Source organism: Physella acuta, unplaced genomic scaffold (genome assembly GCF_028476545.2).
Source record: "Physella acuta isolate Inbredline_101_S28 unplaced genomic scaffold, ASM2847654v3 ptg000329l, whole genome shotgun sequence".
NCBI lineage: Eukaryota > Metazoa > Mollusca > Gastropoda > Physidae > Physella > Physella acuta.
Window position 1 is genome coordinate 168,742 of NW_026731848.1, and position 20,212 is coordinate 188,953.

Below are 20,212 nucleotides of genomic sequence, written 5' to 3' on the forward strand. Positions count from 1 at the left end.
TGACATTTTGTAATGACTAAAATGCATGATATTAATAATAACAAGCATTTCGGGGTATTTTTTTTTGTTTGTATCAACATAGATAACGCGTATTGAGTAGTTTTTTCTCAGCCGGTATGGTTGTTAAAATTTTAGTAAAAATTAACGACGAAAGATAGGTTCAAGGACACACACATACACTCCTAAACCGATACTCATACACACACTGAAATACACATACTCATACGCATACACACACATTCTCACACACATATTCACACACAACCTCACACACTCTTACACACTAGTTAGAATTGTATTGTTCATCTTACAAGGGTATCATCCACCGAGGCAATGTCTGTTGAAGGTTCCATCTTGTTGCACGTAGACTGCTCTCGATTTTTTTCTTTATTGATTACTAGCGATCCCGTCCCGCGCGCTGCTGCGGGCTGACGCCATGCTTGAAGAAGATTACATCACTGTGTTAATAATGTGTAATTTTAGACACGTGACCTTGTTGTCTAAAACAGAGTTATTTAAATGTAAAGAAAGCAGAACTATGTTTCTTGGATCTGAGCTGTTATGGCGTTGGTTTGTCCATGTTACTGCCCATACGCCTAATTTTGTGCTATATGAAAATCGTTTTTTTTTATATATATAGCAACGATATCTTTTTATCGATAAAGCGGAATAAACTTCAAACAAAACAGGAATGGTGGAACTGGACACGAATTTATTTATTTTTTAAAACGGAACAGTTCTGCTTTTGGCATGTCTGTATAATGTATTTGAAAAAGTGACCTTTCATTTTGTAAGCATCCATCCTCAGGCTTGAGACGGAATAAAAATGCACTACAAAAAAATTTCAGTTGGGACTGACAGGTTTTTATTTATTTCCGGAGCCGCTTAGACACAGCCAGACCACTCATGAACAAGTCTTTCCGCAAAACCAGTCAAAACAGTTAAAAGTAAATTGTGCCCCAGCCATTTGGCTTTCACTCATTTAAAAAGTCTAGTTTAAGTAAGAATCAAAATACTTTTAGGATGGAAAAATGTAAAAAAAAAAAAAACCACTTAATGACCAAAACTACTATCTACTAATATTTGCTATGTTTGTATGAATTCTAATTCAGACAGCTGTAGATATTTAAAAATATTGTAAGCATCTTTTTGCTATACCTGAGAACTTTAAATACATTTGAAGCAGTTGTATGAAAACTCCACTAAATAAACTAGCTAGCACTTGTAATTATTATAATAAGGATGTAGGTAATAATGCCCAGCACAACACTGATGATGACCATACTTCTGGCAGTTCTTGAGTAGACTTGGGCAGACGTTAAGTCCCCCTGGGCCAGGGCAGTTCGTGCCTGGAACAAATCAGGTCAGTTTATTACTTTCTTGTATGCAAAGTATACATGAAGTATTGTAATCTTGCACAAAAATCACATGAAATTTTGACAGTTTTCGTCAAATTACACCTCAGTACTTCATCATATACGGAGTATAGGGGACTTATTTTAATTGGGCAAAATTAATAAATGCAGATTTATCAAAATTTCAGCGTTCTATACGTAATCGACTCGGGAAAACTGGGCTTTGCAATTCTGTCCGTGTGTCTGTCTGTGTGTGTGAGAGTGTGTGAGTGTATGTGTCTGTACACACGATTACTTAGGTACCGTTACAGCTAGGTTGATAAAATTTGATATATAAGTATCACATCAATTTGCAGTTCTCTATCAACTTTTCAGTGATTTCTGGTAAACGTTAGTGGAACTTATTCTACTTTTGGTTTTTCAAAAGCCTATAACTTGACTACTATTTCAGATAGATAAACGAAATTTCACAAATTTGTAAAAATCTAATTCTCTGCCTTGTGTCAAATATTGAGTAATTTCCGTTGGCCAGAATTAGTAATTTACGCTATTTCCGATATCTCAAAAAGTACCACAAAATTCAAAATGGAACATTAAAATTGTTTTTAACCCTTTTTTTTATACTTAATAGGCCTACTTACTTCCGTGTGCCAAACATGTTAAAAGTATTCAAAAGGCTTTTTTTCTGTTTTTACAATTTAAGATCTAAAGCTTTTTGAATACTTTTAACATGTAGGTCTATAATATGCTTTACATTGTTCAGTTTTACTCATGTTTGTAAATTTGGATTGTGTTGTATACATATTTGAAAGTACAAGGTTAATTAGAGTAATTGAAAGTGCAATATTTAAAAAGCTGGTACATACATTACTGGCCCTCAAGATGGCCACAATTCCAGTTGGCCAGAAACAGCATAAGGTGACAAATATGGCCGCACACATTTGATCAGGGGGCACAGGGACGGTTACAACTGTATTCTTTGCTGGCTCGTTTGCTGTAGGCATCACAACCTAAAGTAAGAAACAGAGTTGGACGTCTTAATTAGAAGTACTTTGTAATAAAGATATGAACGTCTTTTGTACATGGACATGTTGAATAGAAGAACATCTATAAAATATAGATGAACATTTCAAATAATTTAACATTTTTAAGGAAAAGATTTCATGTGAATTTCAATTCTATATAAATAATTTAGGACAAATTTACCTAACAAATTTTCCCTGTAATATTCACTTTTTGTTTTGGAAACAACTATTATACACATATTTGGAAACAACTATTATAGCTACATTTTTAAAAAAGTCTATCATAACCGCACTCCACCAAATTTGACAATTTTTGGCCAGAACAAACTATTTCATTATTCAATGTGATTTTTTTTTTAATTTAACAACTTTCTTTGACACATTAATAAACCAAACATTTATCTTTTTGTATTAAGGTAAATTTATCTTATATAAATGTTAACCTTTCTCTGTGACAGTCATAAAATTGTTATTTGGTTAATTGATGTACTTACCACAACTTAAAGTTGACTTATCATAACATTGTTAGCTGGTCTATTGATGTAGGTCTACTTACACTTACCACAACAGTGTTCGATGTCTGCTGGCTCGGTCCCTGTTGAACTCCCACGGGGATATAAGGATAATTAGGATATGTCGTTCCTCCTGCTGGATAGGCTTGAAGTGGATATTGTGAACCTCCTTGAGGGAGATACACTGTACCTCCTTGTGGGGGATATAGTGAACCTCCTTGTGGGGGATATAGTGCACCTTTCTGTGGTGGATACTGTGCACCTCCTTCAGAAGGATAAGGTGCACCATCATTAGAATACGGTGCACCTCCCATGGGAGTCTCACTATAAACTGGTGGGGGGTCATTATCATTGCTTAGCTGGGCTTTTTCTTCTGAAGGTAAATGTGTGTTAGAAGGTTCACAGATTTTTATTATCAGACAAAAAGATCATTTTGTATTTGTTTTATAATAATGATTAATTAGGTTTTAAAATGTAGAACTTTCTTGATGAAAAAATATAATACATATATTTCACCAGAATACTTTCACTTAGGTAATTACTAACTGTGTTGACGCAAGATTTAAATAAAGGTTTATATAAGCGGAGGCAGCATAGCGTTGGTATGTATCAGTATGTTTAGATATTATTACAGCCATCTAAAAACTGACGCTATGTTCACTCTGAGTTGTTTATCCCCCAGACGCCACCTCGCCTCAACAACTAAATGGGACATGCCGTAATTGTGTAGAGCGACATTAATGTCATACCTAGGTATATTCTGGGTAAGATTATAGACCTGTGACCGCACCGAGTGAATGAAGTTGAACCCCTGGGATTGTGTGGCATCACAGTTGATGTTCTCATAATTTTCTGCAATCTTCGTCCGTCTTCTGCTGAGTTATGTAATTCTGTAATGTGCAGCCTAGTCTACTCCTGGGTGTCCTCCTTCCTCGTCTTTGTCTTCTTCATCTGCTCCCTCCTGGCACTTTGTATGATAACTCTGGGAGTCGGTGTAAACATCTCTTCTCTGGTCTTGGATCTGTCGCTGGATATCGGCATTGAGGGTCATTGCCTCGCATCGATACAGCAAGAAAGACATGACCAATGACCGCTTGAGTTTTGTGCCAAAATAGATCTTTTATTCACGCCAAATACTCCTTAACGTGCTCAGGCAGGCTTGGGTTGTATGGGCAGAACATAGGCAAATTACCTTTATGGGTCATTCATAAATGGCGTCACACTCGCAGGGGTGGGATGTCAGGTACGGGGTGTGATGAGGCTTATATATATATATACTTTTCTGTTGGGGGTGGGGAGGAGACACCACGAAGTGCAGCACCGGGTGACATCCGACCTAACGACGCCAATGATACACCGTCATTGCAATCAATCGCAAAGACTAACGTTTAATTAATAAAGCGGGAGTGATCTCCCCTAAGCTTTCTCGAATATTCTTATACAACACTATGGAGGATGGCAACTCTGGATATAGATATGATTTTAATCCATTTTTTATTACTTAAACTTTTTAAAATAGAATAGAATCTCGTTGAATTTCTGACGCAGTTTTATCCCCTTAAATGGGTAAAATTGAGTGGTTTATTTTACAAGCTTTTACTTAACTTTCTTTCTCTGTCTGTCGTCAGTTTGTCGAGAGCCTGTCTGTCGTCAAAGATTGAAACGCTCGAGTGAAATTTCGGGCACTTCTAACTGATAGATTCGTTTCAAAGTTGTGTCAAGTTTTAGGCTGTCTTCTCCAACTGTTCCCACTATCATACGCGCGTTATCATGTTCATTAGGTGCGCAATTGTAATTAGTCATGAAACTTTATTGTAAATTTAAAACAAAATAAACCGGTAGTGATCTCCCCTAAACTTTCTCGAATATTCTTATATAAAACAACAGGGGATGGTAAATGGGGATATAATTATGATTTTTAATCCATTTTAAATACTTAAACTTTTAAAAATAGAATAGAATCTCATAAAAAAACAATTGCGCACCAAGCGAACGCCAAATAAAATGTGTATGATAGTGCGGAATATTATTAGTACTCTAAAAATTTACATTCGTTTTTTTTTTTTTGATAAATCGAAAATAGCGTAAATCACTACTTCCGGTCAACGGAAATTACTCACAATTTAATAAAAGGAAGAGAATTAGATCTTTTACTAACGTGTGAAATTTCATTTATCTATCTGAAATAGTACTCAAGTTATAGGCTTTTTGTAATATAGTGAGACTTGTGAAGTCAAGGGAACTCACTCTTCTTGTATTAGTATTATATTTATACTGTTATCTTGAGTGATGTCCGTTACATGTATATATATCTTTGTCTCTCGTCACTTCCGCCCTCTCTCGTTATCATCATGTAGTTGAAGGCCAATAAACGTTTTATATACAACCACATGCTTCTATCGTCAATCCATTACACTTTTGAAAAATTCAAAGTAGAAAAAGTACCACTTCCAGTTATCGTAAATCGCTCAAAAGTTGAAACGGATCTACGATTTTGATAAAATACTTATATATGAAATTTCATCAACCTAGCTGTAACGGTACTCAAGTAATCGTGTTTACACACAGACAGACAGACAGACACACACACACAGACATACGGACAAGATTGCAAAATTATGTTTTTCCGTATCAGTGAGGTGTAAAACGTCGAGATTTGCAAAAATCTCGATTATTTTTTTTTGCACGATTACAAGACTTTTTCTATACTTCGTATATACGAGAAAGTAAAAATTAAAGCTTTGAACAATGAAATTCATAAAAAAACGTTTTAATAACAAGCATTTATGTAATAATGCACTAAAAAGTAGAAAATAAATATTTTTTTAAATATATAACAACACTACTATTTAAATTAATAAAAAGAAAGCTTATTATTAAAACGTTTTTTAATGAATGTTCTTAACAAGTTATTTAACTTGCTTGCTCTTCCAGTCTGTCTAATTTCTAACTGACAGATTCGTTTCAAAGTTGGTATGTGGGTCAAGGCATGAAGACAATGCAACATTACATTAAGTTTCACTTAATTGGTTGCCTAATTAATTCTTTATAAACTAATTAATATTGTGTCCAAGTTAGTAGGCTGTTTCATCAAATTATTCCGCGCTATTAAACACGCGCCATCACTTTCAATAGGTGCGCAATGGTTTTTAGTCATGCAACTTTAATATAAATTTTAAACATTTAAGATAAAGTACTGACAAAAAATTCATTAAAAAACGTTTCAATATCAAGCTTTTATGTAATAATGCATTTAAAAATTACAAAATAAATTAAACGCTTTTATTTAAATAACTATAAAGGAAAGCGTGGGTCTCTTCTTAAATATCATTAAAGGTATCCAATAGATACTAAAGTGACCTACGCTTTTCTTTATAGTTATTTAAATAGTAGCGCATACTTTTTTTTTTACCTTTTAAATGCATCATTACATAAAAGCTTGATATTAAAACGTTTTTTATGAAAAAAAAATTAACTTATTTCCTCTGTCTGTCGTCAGTCTGTCGTCAGTCTGTCGTCAGTCTGTCGTCAGTCTGTCGTCAGTCTGTCTAGATAGAAACGCCCGAGCGAAATTTTGGACACTTCTAACTTACAGATTTATTTCAACGTTAGCACATGGGTCAAGACATGAAGACAATGTAACATGACATTAGATTTGACGTAACTGGTTGCCTAATTAATTTTGTTATGAATTAATTCAAATTTTGACCAAATTAGTAGGCAGTCTTGCCCAACAATTTCGCACTATTATACACGCGTCATCACGTTCATTAAGTGCGCAATGGTTTTTAGTCATGCATTTCCATTGTAAATTTTTTTTTTATTTAAAGTACTGAAAAAAAAATTCATAGAAATACGTTTTTAATAAACCGGGAGTGATCTCCCCTAAACTTTCTCGAATATTCTTATATAACATGGAATATAGACATGATTTTTAATTACTTAAACTTCTAAAAATAGAATAAAATCTCATAGAAAAAAGAATTTCGCACCAAGCGAACGCCAAAACAAAATGTGCATAATAGAGCGCAATATTATTAGTACCTTATAAATTTACATGCGTTTTTTTTTTGAGAAATCGGAAATAGCGTAAATTAGTACTTCCGGTCGACGGAAATAACTCACAATTTAATAAAAGGAAGAGAATTAGATCTTTTACTCACATATGAAATTTCATTTATCTATCTGAAATAGTACTCAAAATATAGGCTTTTGAAAAATTCAAAGTAGAAAAAGTACTACTTCCGGTTATCGGAAATCGCTCAAAAGTTGATACGGATCTACGATTTTGATAAAATACTTATATATGAAATTTCATCAACCTAGCTGTAATGGTACTCAAGTTATCGTGTTTACACACACACACACACACACACAGACAGACAGACACACAGACACACACACAGACATACGGACAAGATTGCAAAATTATGTTTTTCCGTATCAGTGAGATGTAAAACGTCGAGATTTGTAAAAATCTCGATTTTTTTTTTGCACGATTACAATACTTTCCCTATACTTCGTATATACGAGAAAGTAAAAAAGCTTTTATGTAATAATGCACTAAAAAGTAGAAAATAAATTATACACTACTATTCAAATAACTATAAAGAAAAGCGTGGGTCACTTAAGGTTTCTTTTGGATACCTTAACTAATATTTAGGAAGAGACCCACGATTTTCTTTATAGTTATTTAAATAGTAGTAAACAAATTATTTTCTACTTTTAGTGCATTATTACATAAAAGCTTTTTGTTAAAGCTTTTATTATGAATTTTGTGTGTGTGTGTGTGTGTGTGTGTGTGTGTGTGTGTGTGTGTGTGTGTGTGTGTGTGTGTGTGTGTGTGTGTGTGTGTGTGTGTGTGTGTGTGTGTGTAAATGAACGGGAAAATTTTAAAAGTTTACATGACGCAGTTACGTCTCTTTAACAGGTAAAATTGTAAACCCTTATTATGACATTTATGAGAAAAAAAATCAAATTTGTACTCACGTGCAGATTTTTCCATTATAATTGGCTATTTAAAACTTATGTTAGTTGATCACTATATAAAAAAAAACCTTCATAGGCTTTTAAATGTTTGAAAATGTTTTTTTACAATGAAATAACAAGCATACGAGTAAATAGTCTACACCTAACTTAACCGTCCTAACGTTGCTGTTAGTTAGTGTAACTGCGCCAGATTAAATAAATGAATTTCCTAGAAATCCGTTTCTTTTTTTAAAAAATGCCATGCGACATATTGCTAGGCTAATACTGGTTGTTATATTTAGAAGCAGATGTACGGGCTTATCGATTTGAAGTGTGTGTCTCTCTCTCTGTGATAATAAAGGGACCCACGCTTTTCTTTATACTAATTTAAATAGTTGTGTAGTATTATATCATTAAAGAAAGTCATTTATTTTCTAATTTTGTGTGCATTATTACATAAAAGCTTGTTACTAAAACGCTGGGTTTTTTTTGTGATTTTTTAAAAATTAATTTTCATACCTGTTTGAAAACAATTTAGTATAAATTTTAACAGTCTTGCTTTTATCTAAAAGTTTTCTTCATTTATTTATTTATTTTGTTGTAGTCGATGAACGGGGAAAATTTAAAAGTTTTTCAGGGGGGGGGGGGGGTTATTGGGAGATTAATTCAAATAAAATTAAAAGTTCCAACTGTTACAAAGAAAAACACTCACACTCAACCGCAAACTTGAAATTGTCAACAAATATATTTCCAAGGACACAATTACTCCAAGTAATAGTTTCATGTCAGCGCATGCACATCTTGACTTCTTGTAAACGTCAGGTAAGAAGAAAACTTCTCTTTCCATCAAGTCACTCCACGCTGGTGATGGGCCTTTAAGTTTAACAATATATTATATTGTTATTAAGTCTCATTTCCGCTTGCTTTTCCATCTCATATATATAGCGTGCGTGCGCGTGTGCGTCTGAGTATTCGAGTGCTTTTGCGTCTGCGTGTGTGAGTGTGTGTGACACTACTTAACAAACAGATGAACTAACCAAATTTTATCAAAAACAAACTTTAATAATAAAACAAATAAAATTATTTCAGGAAGTTTAGAATGCTATCCTTTGTTAGTTAGTAAAAAAATTACATTAATAAAGTTATTATTTTATAAACATTTATTGGTGGTTTAATTCTACTAATAGACTACAAAAATAAAATTTGTACTCCCGTGCAGATTTTTCCATTATAATTGGCTATTTTAAATTTATGTTAGCTAATCACTCTAAAAAAACACCTTTATAGGCTTTAAAATGTTTGAAAATGTTTTTGTTTTTTTTACAATGAAATTACTAGCATACGAGTATATAGTCTACACCCAACTTAACCGTCCTAACTTTGCTATTAGTTAATGTAGCTACGCCTGAATAGCTAAATAAATTTCCTAGAAATCCGATTCTTTAAAAAAAAAATGCGACATATTGCTAGGCTAATACTGGTTGTAATATTTAGAAGCAGATGTACGGGCTTATCGATATGAAGCGTGTATCGCAAAATTGTGTATTGCGTCGACGCTTTTCCTTATAATTTCAATTGTGGTGTATTAAAATATATTTAAAGAAAATGGTTTTCTTTTCCTTTTTAGTGGATTAAAATAAAGCAGGAGTGATCTCCCCTAAAATTTCACTGTTTTACCTTTATTGATTACATCTTTCATGCAAACTACCAGAGTGTCCTTCGTAGCCCAACCAGTCACGTGACCAGGTGCACCCCGAGCCCCCCCCCCCCCCCCCCAATAGCACTTTGGTATCTATATTTGTTTTCAACTGCGCGGCACACGAGTGCTTTATTTAATGTATTTTTACGGCTACTAGATCTATGAAGTTTGACAAAAACACGTTGTTCGTCCAGCTGCACCAAAAAAGTAGACCTTGTCTATGTTCATCTTACGTATCAAAATTGCCCCGTGTTCTGCCACTGGTATCCGTTGTACTAAGAGCTTTAAATTACACGTTCTGTTGCCATAAGGTTATTTATTTTGTATTTTCGGGAGATAACCGCCTGTCACTTAGGCTTGAGTCATCTCTTTTGCCGACCTACCAACGAATGATTCATGGGTATTAGATTTAGAAGGGGTTTGATTCAATTTCATGAAACATCAACTTTACAGTCACCTTTCTAACACATCAATTTTACAATATACTTTTTTAGGAAAAAAATTTTGTTTCTATATCTAGTTTTTTTTTTTTGTTGATGTTGTTCTTTAGCACTGCTTTGATGTCTCCAATTTTTTAACCGAAAAAATTATTTGAAGGTGTTCATTTTGAGTACAGCAGGACTTCTCAATGTTCGTTCAATTAAACTTCAATTAAATGTATAAATCTGTAGATCTAGGTATATATTAACAATCTTAAACAATAACAACTTTACTTGAGAAAAAACGATTTTATGTATTAGTGTATTTACAGTTGCAACTATTAGGTGATAGCTAGTAAGTGGACAGACAACCTGGTTCATTGAAGGCAAACACAAATCGTAAGCCTAAATAGTTAATTCGTTTGATACCTTTTACAAGCCCGTTTGTTCGTTAGTTTTTTAACACAGAATTTTTTTTTTAAATGGCTTGTTTTTTTGTGCTTACAGGTTAAGATACTGGGCAGGATAAAAACTTGGCTGGCGTCAATTACTTGCGAACCCTATGCTACAATTAACCATTAACTGAGACTCTTAGGTGGTGATGAAAAAAATAATGAGATGTGGAGTCAACAGCGTGGAGATAGACTTCCACTACAATCAGGTTCTAGAAATATTTTTTTATTAAAAACTTTTACACTTAATATTTTTAAATAGAATGGAATCGAACGTAAACAACGTGTGCGTCATTGAGCGGAAAATTAGTGATGTATGTAAGCCCTCCTGGGGGGGGGGTGACTACTATCTACTTCCCTAGGTTCCCTAGGTTAAATAAACTGTCCGGTCAGTGCAAGTCCGGCTAAACCCAGACTGGTTAAAATCTTAACCTTAGAGTAGACGAGATACAAAACACAAAAAATAAATAAGCTTATAGTTTTATTTACATTTAAAAATGGAACCAACAATAAAAAACGTAAACATTATATCAAATCCAAAACATCTTAATCAAATTACTAAACAAACACTAAACAAACAAAACACACAACGCTCGATGGAATATTATGTAGCTTCGATGCCTCGGATAGTCTAGGCTCTGAACACACAGACAACCATCCTATCCCTTACGGCAACCGAAACGCCATCTAATATCCGCACCAATCACACGTCATATAGACAAAACAACAACAAAACAATACATACAAAACACCCAGCCAAGTTGCAAAGCAACCTCACTCCTCGCAAGAGGTGCGCCAAGCGCCCACATAGAAAGTGACCAGATCTACATTCTCGACTCGGGTCAAAAGAAAAAAATATCCGAGCGGTCAGTCGGTTTGTATACCCGCTTTGGCCGGAAGGGGAACCCCCGTAGCCGCTTTCCAGTTGACCATTCACGCATAGATTCGCACACAAAAATATAATAGAAAATAAATCATCCATTCACCCGCTCACGTTTATAAAGGAAACATCAATTTATTTTTGTAAAGTTAATTAAACATCTAATTAAGTCACATTTGATGTCAAAGTGCATTGTCATCGAGTCTTTACCTGCGTGAAAAATTTGAAACAAATGGATCCGGTAGAAGTAAACTTTTTTTTAGAGAAATAGGAAATAGCGTCAAGTACTACTTCCGGTCTTCAATAATCACCAAAAAATTTCAAAATCAAGAGAATAAGATATTTTTTACTTATGTATACAAATTATTGCGCTCACCAAATTGAAAGGTTTCTCAAATTATCGATATTTTAGAAACCAGATAAAAATAAAGTAACACTTCATTTTATCGGAAGTCACTCAAAATTAAAATTGAGTCTTATTCTTATAGGTGAAATTTTGTCTACTTAACTGAAACTAGTGCTCAAGTTATTGTGTTTACGCTGATATAAGTACCAGCTCCAGTTACAGGAAATCGTTCAAAAGTTGAAAGAAATCTGCGCATACATTGTAATATTTACATACGATATTGCGTCCACCTAACTTAAACAATGCTCTAGTTATTGACATTTGAGAAAGTATAGTTAGTAGCCTGCCACTTTCGGTTAATGTAAAACGTCCAAAAGTTGTTGGAAAAAAAACCTAGAAATTTAAAATAATAATTACATATGAAATATCGTCAACTTAAATTAAACGGTACTTAAAATATCGTGTTTACAATTACACACACACACAGACACACACACACACACACACATACTCACACAGACAAACAAACATACACACAAAGAGAGAGAGGGGCGGCATTGCAAAACTAAGTTTTTCCGACTCCAAAAGGTTGAAAACATCAAACTTTGTCAAAAATCTCGATTTAGATTGTGTACAATTACAACGCATTCTTTTTTCTCCGTATAGGTATGATAAAGTAGGGAGGTGTAAAACGGCGAAAACTTTCAAATTTTTTCTGTCAGTTGAGGTTAGTAGCAATGTATGATTTTATTTAGATTTGTTTTTTCATGTTTTTAATTTTGCAAAAAAATTAATACGTTCTTTGAGATCCATTTAAGCTGCTTCTGTATGTTCGATACTAAGAATGGCCAAGTTACTGACCCAAAAGGCATATCTACAATTTGTTCCCGATCACCACGGAATGTTAAAGAATTTGATACGGAACTTGCGTAGACGTCAGCGTTGCTGCGACTTAGTCCCATATACCAGGGTGACAAAAAATTTATAAGGGTTTTATGAATGTGATACCAATTGTGTATTTTTATTTTCTAAAACTGAGATAGTTAAAATGTAAACGACACAGGTGCTATATTTCTCGGATCTTTGTTGCTGGGCTCCCCACAATACCCACAATACCGCTCAGATGACATTGGGCGTGCTGTATGAAATCCTTGAGTTTACGTTAATTATCCTCCGTATGAGTGAGGTTGAACACCTTTCGGCGACGGCCCTGGTGTCAGGAGAAACGCGGAAGTGACCGGTTACACAACCGTATGTAGCCGGGCGCAACCCCTGTTTCGGTTTAATCATCGAATGTAGAGGCTAACCGTTTCCGTAGTGTAGGGTACTCTTGTGTCTAGTGTCATTACTAAGCCAGGGCCGTCGAAGGCCGCCCCTGTTTCAGTATGGCCGTTGAATAAAGTAATACACCTGATTCAATCAACGGATCCCGTGCATTAAGGTAGCCGCTGGGTAACTCAGGGCGCTAACCTTTGACTGCCGAGGTGCAATAGGACACCTTAGTCGATTTAGTAGTAGCCTTCCTATAAGTCGAACTCAAATGACACGGAATACCGGCTCAGGAGTTGGACTCCCATAAGCCAGGCAGGCCTCGACTTTTTTTTAAAAAATGGTGTTTGGTTATTGGCGTCATAAGGTCGCGTGCTAACCTGTGCGTATACTGGAGCTGTCACCCCATCGTCCACTTCCTCCAATAATTTAGCGCTTTTGGTGGGGTGTCACCCCACGCTCCTTATTTTTAAAACTATCTTAACTAGATAGAACGTACTTTTGACCGAACTTCTCCCGCCTTGTGACATTACTGTGTTTAGTTACTTTTATATTACAGGCTTACAGTTAATTTCCTTCTTTTTACATACTAGTGATATAAAATCAAATACACTTTACGTTACGGGGTAGTACATAATAACACAGTACGGTATACATACTCAATCAGGACGTGTACAATACATAATGTGCAGATTAGTTATTTTATTGGAAAAACTCCTCCCTCGCAAGTTGCAGTCGATTTCTAACGAAGGGGCCCATTGATAATTTTTGCAATAGGGGCCCGAAAATCCTAGCTACGCCAATCCTGTAATCAAAATCACCAACAAAATGATTACAGCAACTATGCCAATCACAACACTGATGATGATCAAACTTCTGGCAGATCTTGAGTCAACTTCAGCAGACGCTAGGTCTCCACGAGCCAGGGCATTTCTTGCCTGGAACCAATCAGGTCAAGGATATTTATAGAAGTTGGTCAGGTCAATAAAATACAGAATAGGTGGAAGAGAGTGACATGACAAAAAGTATTTATATAACAACATGTAGCAGTACGATCTTAAGTAAATGTTAAGCCTAAGACTAATTAGTATTAGTGAAAGTACAACAGACAGATTAAAAAAGCAAACAAAGCTAGTACATACGTCAATGGCCTTAATAATGGCCACAATTCCAGTTGGCCAGAAACAGCAGAAGGTGACAATTATGGCCGCACACATATGATCTGTTGGCGCAGGGACAGTTACTACTGAATCATTTCCTGTAGGCTGCGTCACCTAAAGCCAGAAATAGAGTTGGACGTCTTAAACATCGACAGCTTTAATATACACGTTAAACAGATGGTCATCTTAAATAGATGGACATCTTTAATAAATGGACATCTTTAACAGATGGTCGAGTTAAACACAGGTAGATCTTGAAAAGTTCAAATGCCTGCATTCCTTTTAATCAAAGACAATATTCCCGAATGGACGTTTGATCGAATACGATAAAAGCCCAAATGGACGTTTCTCCGATTTCCGACAAATGCCTAAAACACATGCCCGATGGCCGTTTGACCGAAAACAATAACAGTAAAAAAAAATTTAAAGAATTTCTTGATGAATTATTATTTAACAATACAATAATAAACACAATCCTTAGAAATCGGGAAAACGTACGTTCGGGAAATCGGTCATACGCAAATTTAAAATTGACTTACAATGAAAAGGTTGATTGATTGATGTACTCACCACAACAGTGTTTGATGTCTGTTGAGACTGTCCCTGTTGAGACCCAATGGGGTAATTGGGGTAATTGGGGTAATTTGGGTAATTGGGGTAATTTGAGTAATTTGCGTAATTGGGGTATGTTGTTTCTCCAGCTGGATAGGCTTGAGGGGGGTATTGCGCACCTTCTTGAGGGGGGTATTGCGCACCTTCTTGAGGGGGGTACTGCGCACCTTCTTGAGGGGGGTATTGCGCACCTTCTTGAGGGGGGTATTGCGCACCTTCTTGAGGGGGGTATTGCGCACCTTCTTGAGGGGGGTATTGCGCACCTTCTTGAGGGGGGTATTGCGCACCTTCTTGAGGGGGGTATTGCGCACCTTCTTGAGGGGGGTACTGCGCACCTTCTTGAGGGGGGTACTGCGCACCTTCTTGAGGGGGGTGATGTGCATCTTCTTGAGGGGTGTGCTGTGCACCTTCTTGAGGGGTGTGCTGTGCACCTTTTTGTTGGGGATATGGTACATCTCCTCTTGGTACATCATTATCAGCAAGTGGTGGACCACAATAATTACCTGGCTGGTCTGTTTCACCTGGGGTTAAGCCTGTGTTGAAAGACACACATCTTTTTTTTTTATTTCACAGTGGTTCAATGTAATAAATAATTAACGGAATGGATCGGCAGACTCATCATTGTTGTCAATATGCAGATCTATAAAACAACAACTTATCTTTCAGCTATACTGTACAACATAACAGAAATGGATAACAAAATATTTACGTTTATCACTTCCTAAACACACCCAGGACTTTATTAGACACATAAACATACATAATATATAATCAGTGGTTTAGGCAATTGACACCAACAATGTAAGTTATCTCTTAATGACAGTTACTAATTAACTTATTTTAAAACAAAGAACTGCTTGAACTATCATGATTTTATTTTAAGTCACATGACTAGGTTATACTGAGCAAGAGTAAGTAAAAAGTAAATAAAGCTCTGGAACCTGGCGGCTTAAGGGGCTGATGAAGTAAAGCTCATAAATGATAAAAAAATGTTAAGGTGAATCACTTACATAAAGTCACACACATAAACTCATCAGATACAGAACACTCACACTATAGTGCAAATGTTGAAAGTTGGTAGGTTGGTGGTAGTTCCCTTCGAGTAGCACAAAATTATATATATATATATATATATATATATATATATATATATATATATATATATATATATATATATATATATATATATATATATATATATATATATATATATATATATATATATATATATATATATATATATATATATATATATACATATATACATATATATATATTTTTTTTTTTATTTTTTTGTTTGGGGGGGGGGCTTTATCCCCAATATATATATATATATATATATATATATATATATATATATATATATATATATATATATATATATATATATATATATATATATATATATATATATATATATATATATATATATATATATATATATATATATATATATATATTGGGGATAAAGCCCCCCCCCCCAAACAAAAAAATAAAAAATACCAAGAGAAGAGCTAAGTTAAATACTAAATGATTTAAAATACACCTATCTGTGGCTCGATTTAATTTTGTTTATCAAACAAATGAGCAGATGTACAGAAGTGTTATGCCAAACTTTAATAAGAATGATGTTAAATATTAGTTCATGAATATTTGATTTTCCATTCTTAGTTATTTAGTAAAATTATTATTCAATTAATATTCTAAACTTGCAAACACTGATTTATGAATCTACTATAATAAGCCAAGAAATAAGAAATTTGTACTCACGTCCAGATTTTTCCATTTTAATTTGTTAATTTAACATTGTGTTGGCTAATCACTCTAAATAAACTCCGTAATTTCCTTTTAATGTTTGGAAATATGTTTGCTTAGTGTGAAATTGCATGTCTAAATACTCCAAATCTAAGTTAACCGCCGATAGTTAGGCATTTGAGCTTGAATATACAAATCTATACGGATAATCCTGATTTTTAAAGTAACATATTGCTAGGCCCCTATTGGTTATTATATTTAGACTACATACATGGCCCGTTGAGGGAGAAATAGTAGGGGTCAATAGTGTTGTCTTTTTCTCTAAACCGAAACCAAAACCAAAATCACCACCTCAACTCCAACCAACTTTTAAATTGATCTGAAAATAAATAAACTTTATGACTTAAAATTAGAATTTGCTTTTTCACCAAGTATTAACAAATGCTCCCTAAGTGAACAATTCGATTATGTACGAGATGAGCAGGGGGGGGGGGGCATTGTCCCCTTTATCTGAAAGAACTTTTGATGACGAGATATGGTTTAACTTAATGCCTGAATTATGTTCCAAGCGTGTAAACAATTATTTGTGCTGATTTTCTCTCATCTACCTAACACTGAATTTGAGGTATATAGTTATTTTTAAATTTGGACTTATTTTTTATGCTAATTACGGTATGTCGCGAATTTGCGACAACAGGCACTTATGGACAAAACAGTAATTTTTTTTTAATTTAGTCAGGGTCATTTTACTATTTTTACTGACACGTGTTTCTCTAAATATCCACGCACAAAAAATAGAATATCACAAACTAAACATACGGAAATGAAAGGAGATGTAGACTCACTTGTAAAATTCATGAAAACTATAGTTTATTAGCTCAGGCATAGAGTTACATAACTCACTGACTAACTCTTAAGAATAGGTATTTTGAAGCCTTGCTGTCGTGATTCTACTACACTGCAGTAACACTCTGCATATGAAAGGGCTTTCTTAAATAGGTAGTGCCTTAGTTGTCCCCGGTTACGTCATTTTCGTGAACTCCTATTCAAGGTTAACTAATAAAGACGCGTATTTCTCATTTGACCTATATTTGCTATACACACAAACAACCTGAACAAATACTGTCAAATAATGACAGTGTTCAGCAATTGTATATTCTTCCATGCTCAATGCAGCTGCTGTGGGTACTTGGTGTCACTCTGTGGTTACTCACTGCTATTGTTGATGGTACCCAATATTTCTGATATTTGTACTACATGTTACTGCTGTACGTACTCAAATGATACTGCTATGGATTACTAATGACAGTGCTATAGCTACATATTGCCACTGCTGCTATGACTACTTAGTGCTGAAACAGTGGGTACTGAGTGTTGAAGCCATGTGTACTGAGTGCTGAAGTTGTGGGTACTCACTGTTGAAGCTGTGGGTACCCAGTGTTACTGCAGTCTGTTCTTGGTGTAACTGCTGTGGGTACTCAGCGCTGGCGCTGTTGGTAATCGATAACGTTGCTGTGGGTACTCAGTATCACTACTGTGGGTACTTAGTGCTGAATTTGTGGTTGCTCAGTATCACTACTGTGGTACTTAGTGCTGAAGATGTGGGTACGCAATAACACTGCTGTCGGTACTAAATGCCAGTATAATGCCACTGATATAGGTATTCAATAACACTGCAATGGGTAGTTTTTGTCAGTATCCCTCACAGCAGTTATTACGAGGTGTAGGTCTATGTTCAAGTGTTATTGTTGTCATGGTCATTGTGAAGACCTATATTTGGGGTTATCCAGGATAGTAGTCCACCACCTCACTTCCTGTTGTCTATTCATTTTTATAATGCTCTCCTAATATTTTACAATGCTATTTCAAAGCTAAATTCGTTATGTTATACCCAGCAGCATGTTCACGTTATTTCAGAATCGTCCACTCTCCATATGAACATATGAAACATAAACTAGTCTAAATCCGTCAGGAAACGAAGAAATGACTAGACCCATTTGGCAAATGCAAGTAAAAATTAGCTCAATTAGTCTAGCGACGCTTTTGTCGAACATGTCTAGGTAGGAGTGTGTTTAAACGTTTAATGGAATTAAAAACATAACTATTAGGCTTTCGAAACATACATGAGAATAATATTCAATTACAACTTCTATTAGATTCTACTTGAGGAGTATAAATCCAGGATAAATCATAAACGTGTTACAACGTTGATATTACAATTACAGTAGGCCTACTTTTTAAATCGTGCTTGATTATGACTTATCTTTTCACAATCGTAACTATACGAAAATTTGGTTCAGATAACAAAATATGAAAACATCTCTCCATACCTTTTTTTAATGGGTCTACTGTTGTAAACATGTTAGAGTTATAGTGCTGCTTGTCTAGAGCCAATGGAAGACACAATATGATTATAATAATAGATATAGAATCTATCACTTTATATTATTTGAGTATGTGTGCTCAGTCCACTACACATACGCAGATCTGACAAAGTAAGCAAGGGATGTAATATACTTACTGGTCGTATTTTATAGGCTAAGCAAGATCAATCAGGAACATATTTATTATTTTAGGGAGAGCTCACATTAAATAAACATTGACATGAGGCGATGACAGGTACAGCTTGCACCGTAGAGCGTGGGTGTTGACGTCCGGCTAAGGGACAAACGTATAATTTCATGGTGGAAAAAAAATCTCATACTTACTTATTTGTAAATTTAGAGGGAGAAAAGCTTATGGTTTTGAAATTTAGATTGTACGAAACAAATAAAAATCAACAGGAAAATTATTTTTACTGTTGTTGTTTTAAGAGAAAATTTTGGAGCCCCCGAAATTTGGGGTCTCATGTTCAACTCCTTAATCCGCCACTGTCGATGAGCTATGGCCTTAGAACAAAATTTTCTATACTATAGAGATAAACCTTGCAAAATCGTTTGTAGCTCCCTCCTGCCGTCTAGTTTCGGTTTTAATTCTCATTAATTCGGCAAATAAAGTAATTATACTAACATACCTTTCACATAAATAACTAATATTCAAAACAGGCTACAGGCTACTTCCTGCCCTTTAAAAACGTTTGGATTAAAGCGTCATTTGTAAGCCGTTAGACGGATCATTCAAACAATCACATGGTGTAGTAAGACATGTTTTTCTAGCCTGTTTTGTTAAGATTCTGTGTTTTATTTACTGAAAATATGTGATCAACCGAGTTGTATGCCAGAAATAAAATGTATAATTTTTTAGGGAGTATCGCTTTATGCAAATGGTTTCCGAGCAGAAAGCGATGACAGCTGATGAGTGGTGGGGCGTTTTGAAGTTTTTCCATGGTAAGCAACCCAAATTGTTGTGGCCTTTGTTTGGTAAATACAATGGCTTGCCATTTTAACACAATTTAAAGACGGTCAGGAATTTTTCCGTTGATTGCTAAGGTTCAGAGTTTCTTCCAGGTATCTCTTCGGGGGGGCGAACCCCCCCCCCCCCCCCCCCGAAAAATTGTTACTGCCCCCCCCCCCCCCGAACGAAATGAAATTTATATAATTTATATTGAAAATATATACTTTTAACAGTGTCCGCCCCCCCCCCCCCCCCGAAGAAAGTCTACCCCCCCCCCCCCCCGAAAATTTCAAGTGCCCCCCCCCCCCCGGAGAAAAAAGTCTGGAAGAAACACTGCTAAGGTTAGCTTATAACGCTGGTTGTCTGAATGCTTGCTATTGAGTACTAATTCACTATGTAGACCCCATACAGTATTATATTTTATATA

General features: G+C 35.0%; 2 protein-coding genes across 2 annotated transcripts; both read right to left on the reverse strand.

Moving 5' to 3' along the window:
- Positions 1–692: 692 nt before the first annotated feature.
- Positions 693–8,109, reverse strand: LOC131940745 (proline-rich transmembrane protein 1-like). The gene is made up of 4 exons (XM_059299520.1): positions 7,882–8,109; positions 2,943–3,265; positions 2,222–2,365; positions 693–1,349 (listed from the first exon to the last, which is right to left on the reverse strand). Exons 1-4 carry the CDS (start codon positions 7,895–7,897, stop codon positions 1,212–1,214), a joined length of 621 nt encoding a protein of 206 aa, XP_059155503.1. The 5' UTR covers positions 7,898–8,109; the 3' UTR covers positions 693–1,211.
- Positions 8,110–10,993: 2,884 nt separating this feature from the next.
- On the reverse strand, positions 10,994–14,895 carry LOC131940765 (proline-rich transmembrane protein 1-like; the record flags this gene model as incomplete). Its single annotated transcript, XM_059299559.1, has 3 exons — positions 10,994–13,863; positions 14,068–14,199; positions 14,656–14,895. Coding segments are annotated over 3 exons (516 nt in total), but the record flags the coding sequence as incomplete, so codon positions are not given.
- Positions 14,896–20,212: the final 5,317 nt, after the last annotated feature.

Coding starts and splice junctions, on each gene's coding strand:
- LOC131940745 (XM_059299520.1), bottom strand. Junction 2,366..2,942: donor AGACATCGAACACTGTTGTG/GTAAGTGTAAGT, acceptor TTCTTACTTTAG/GTTGTGATGCCTACAGCAAA. Junction 1,350..2,221: donor CCATCTTGAGGGCCAGTAAT/GTATGTACCAGC, acceptor GATTTGTTCCAG/GCACGAACTGCCCTGGCCCA.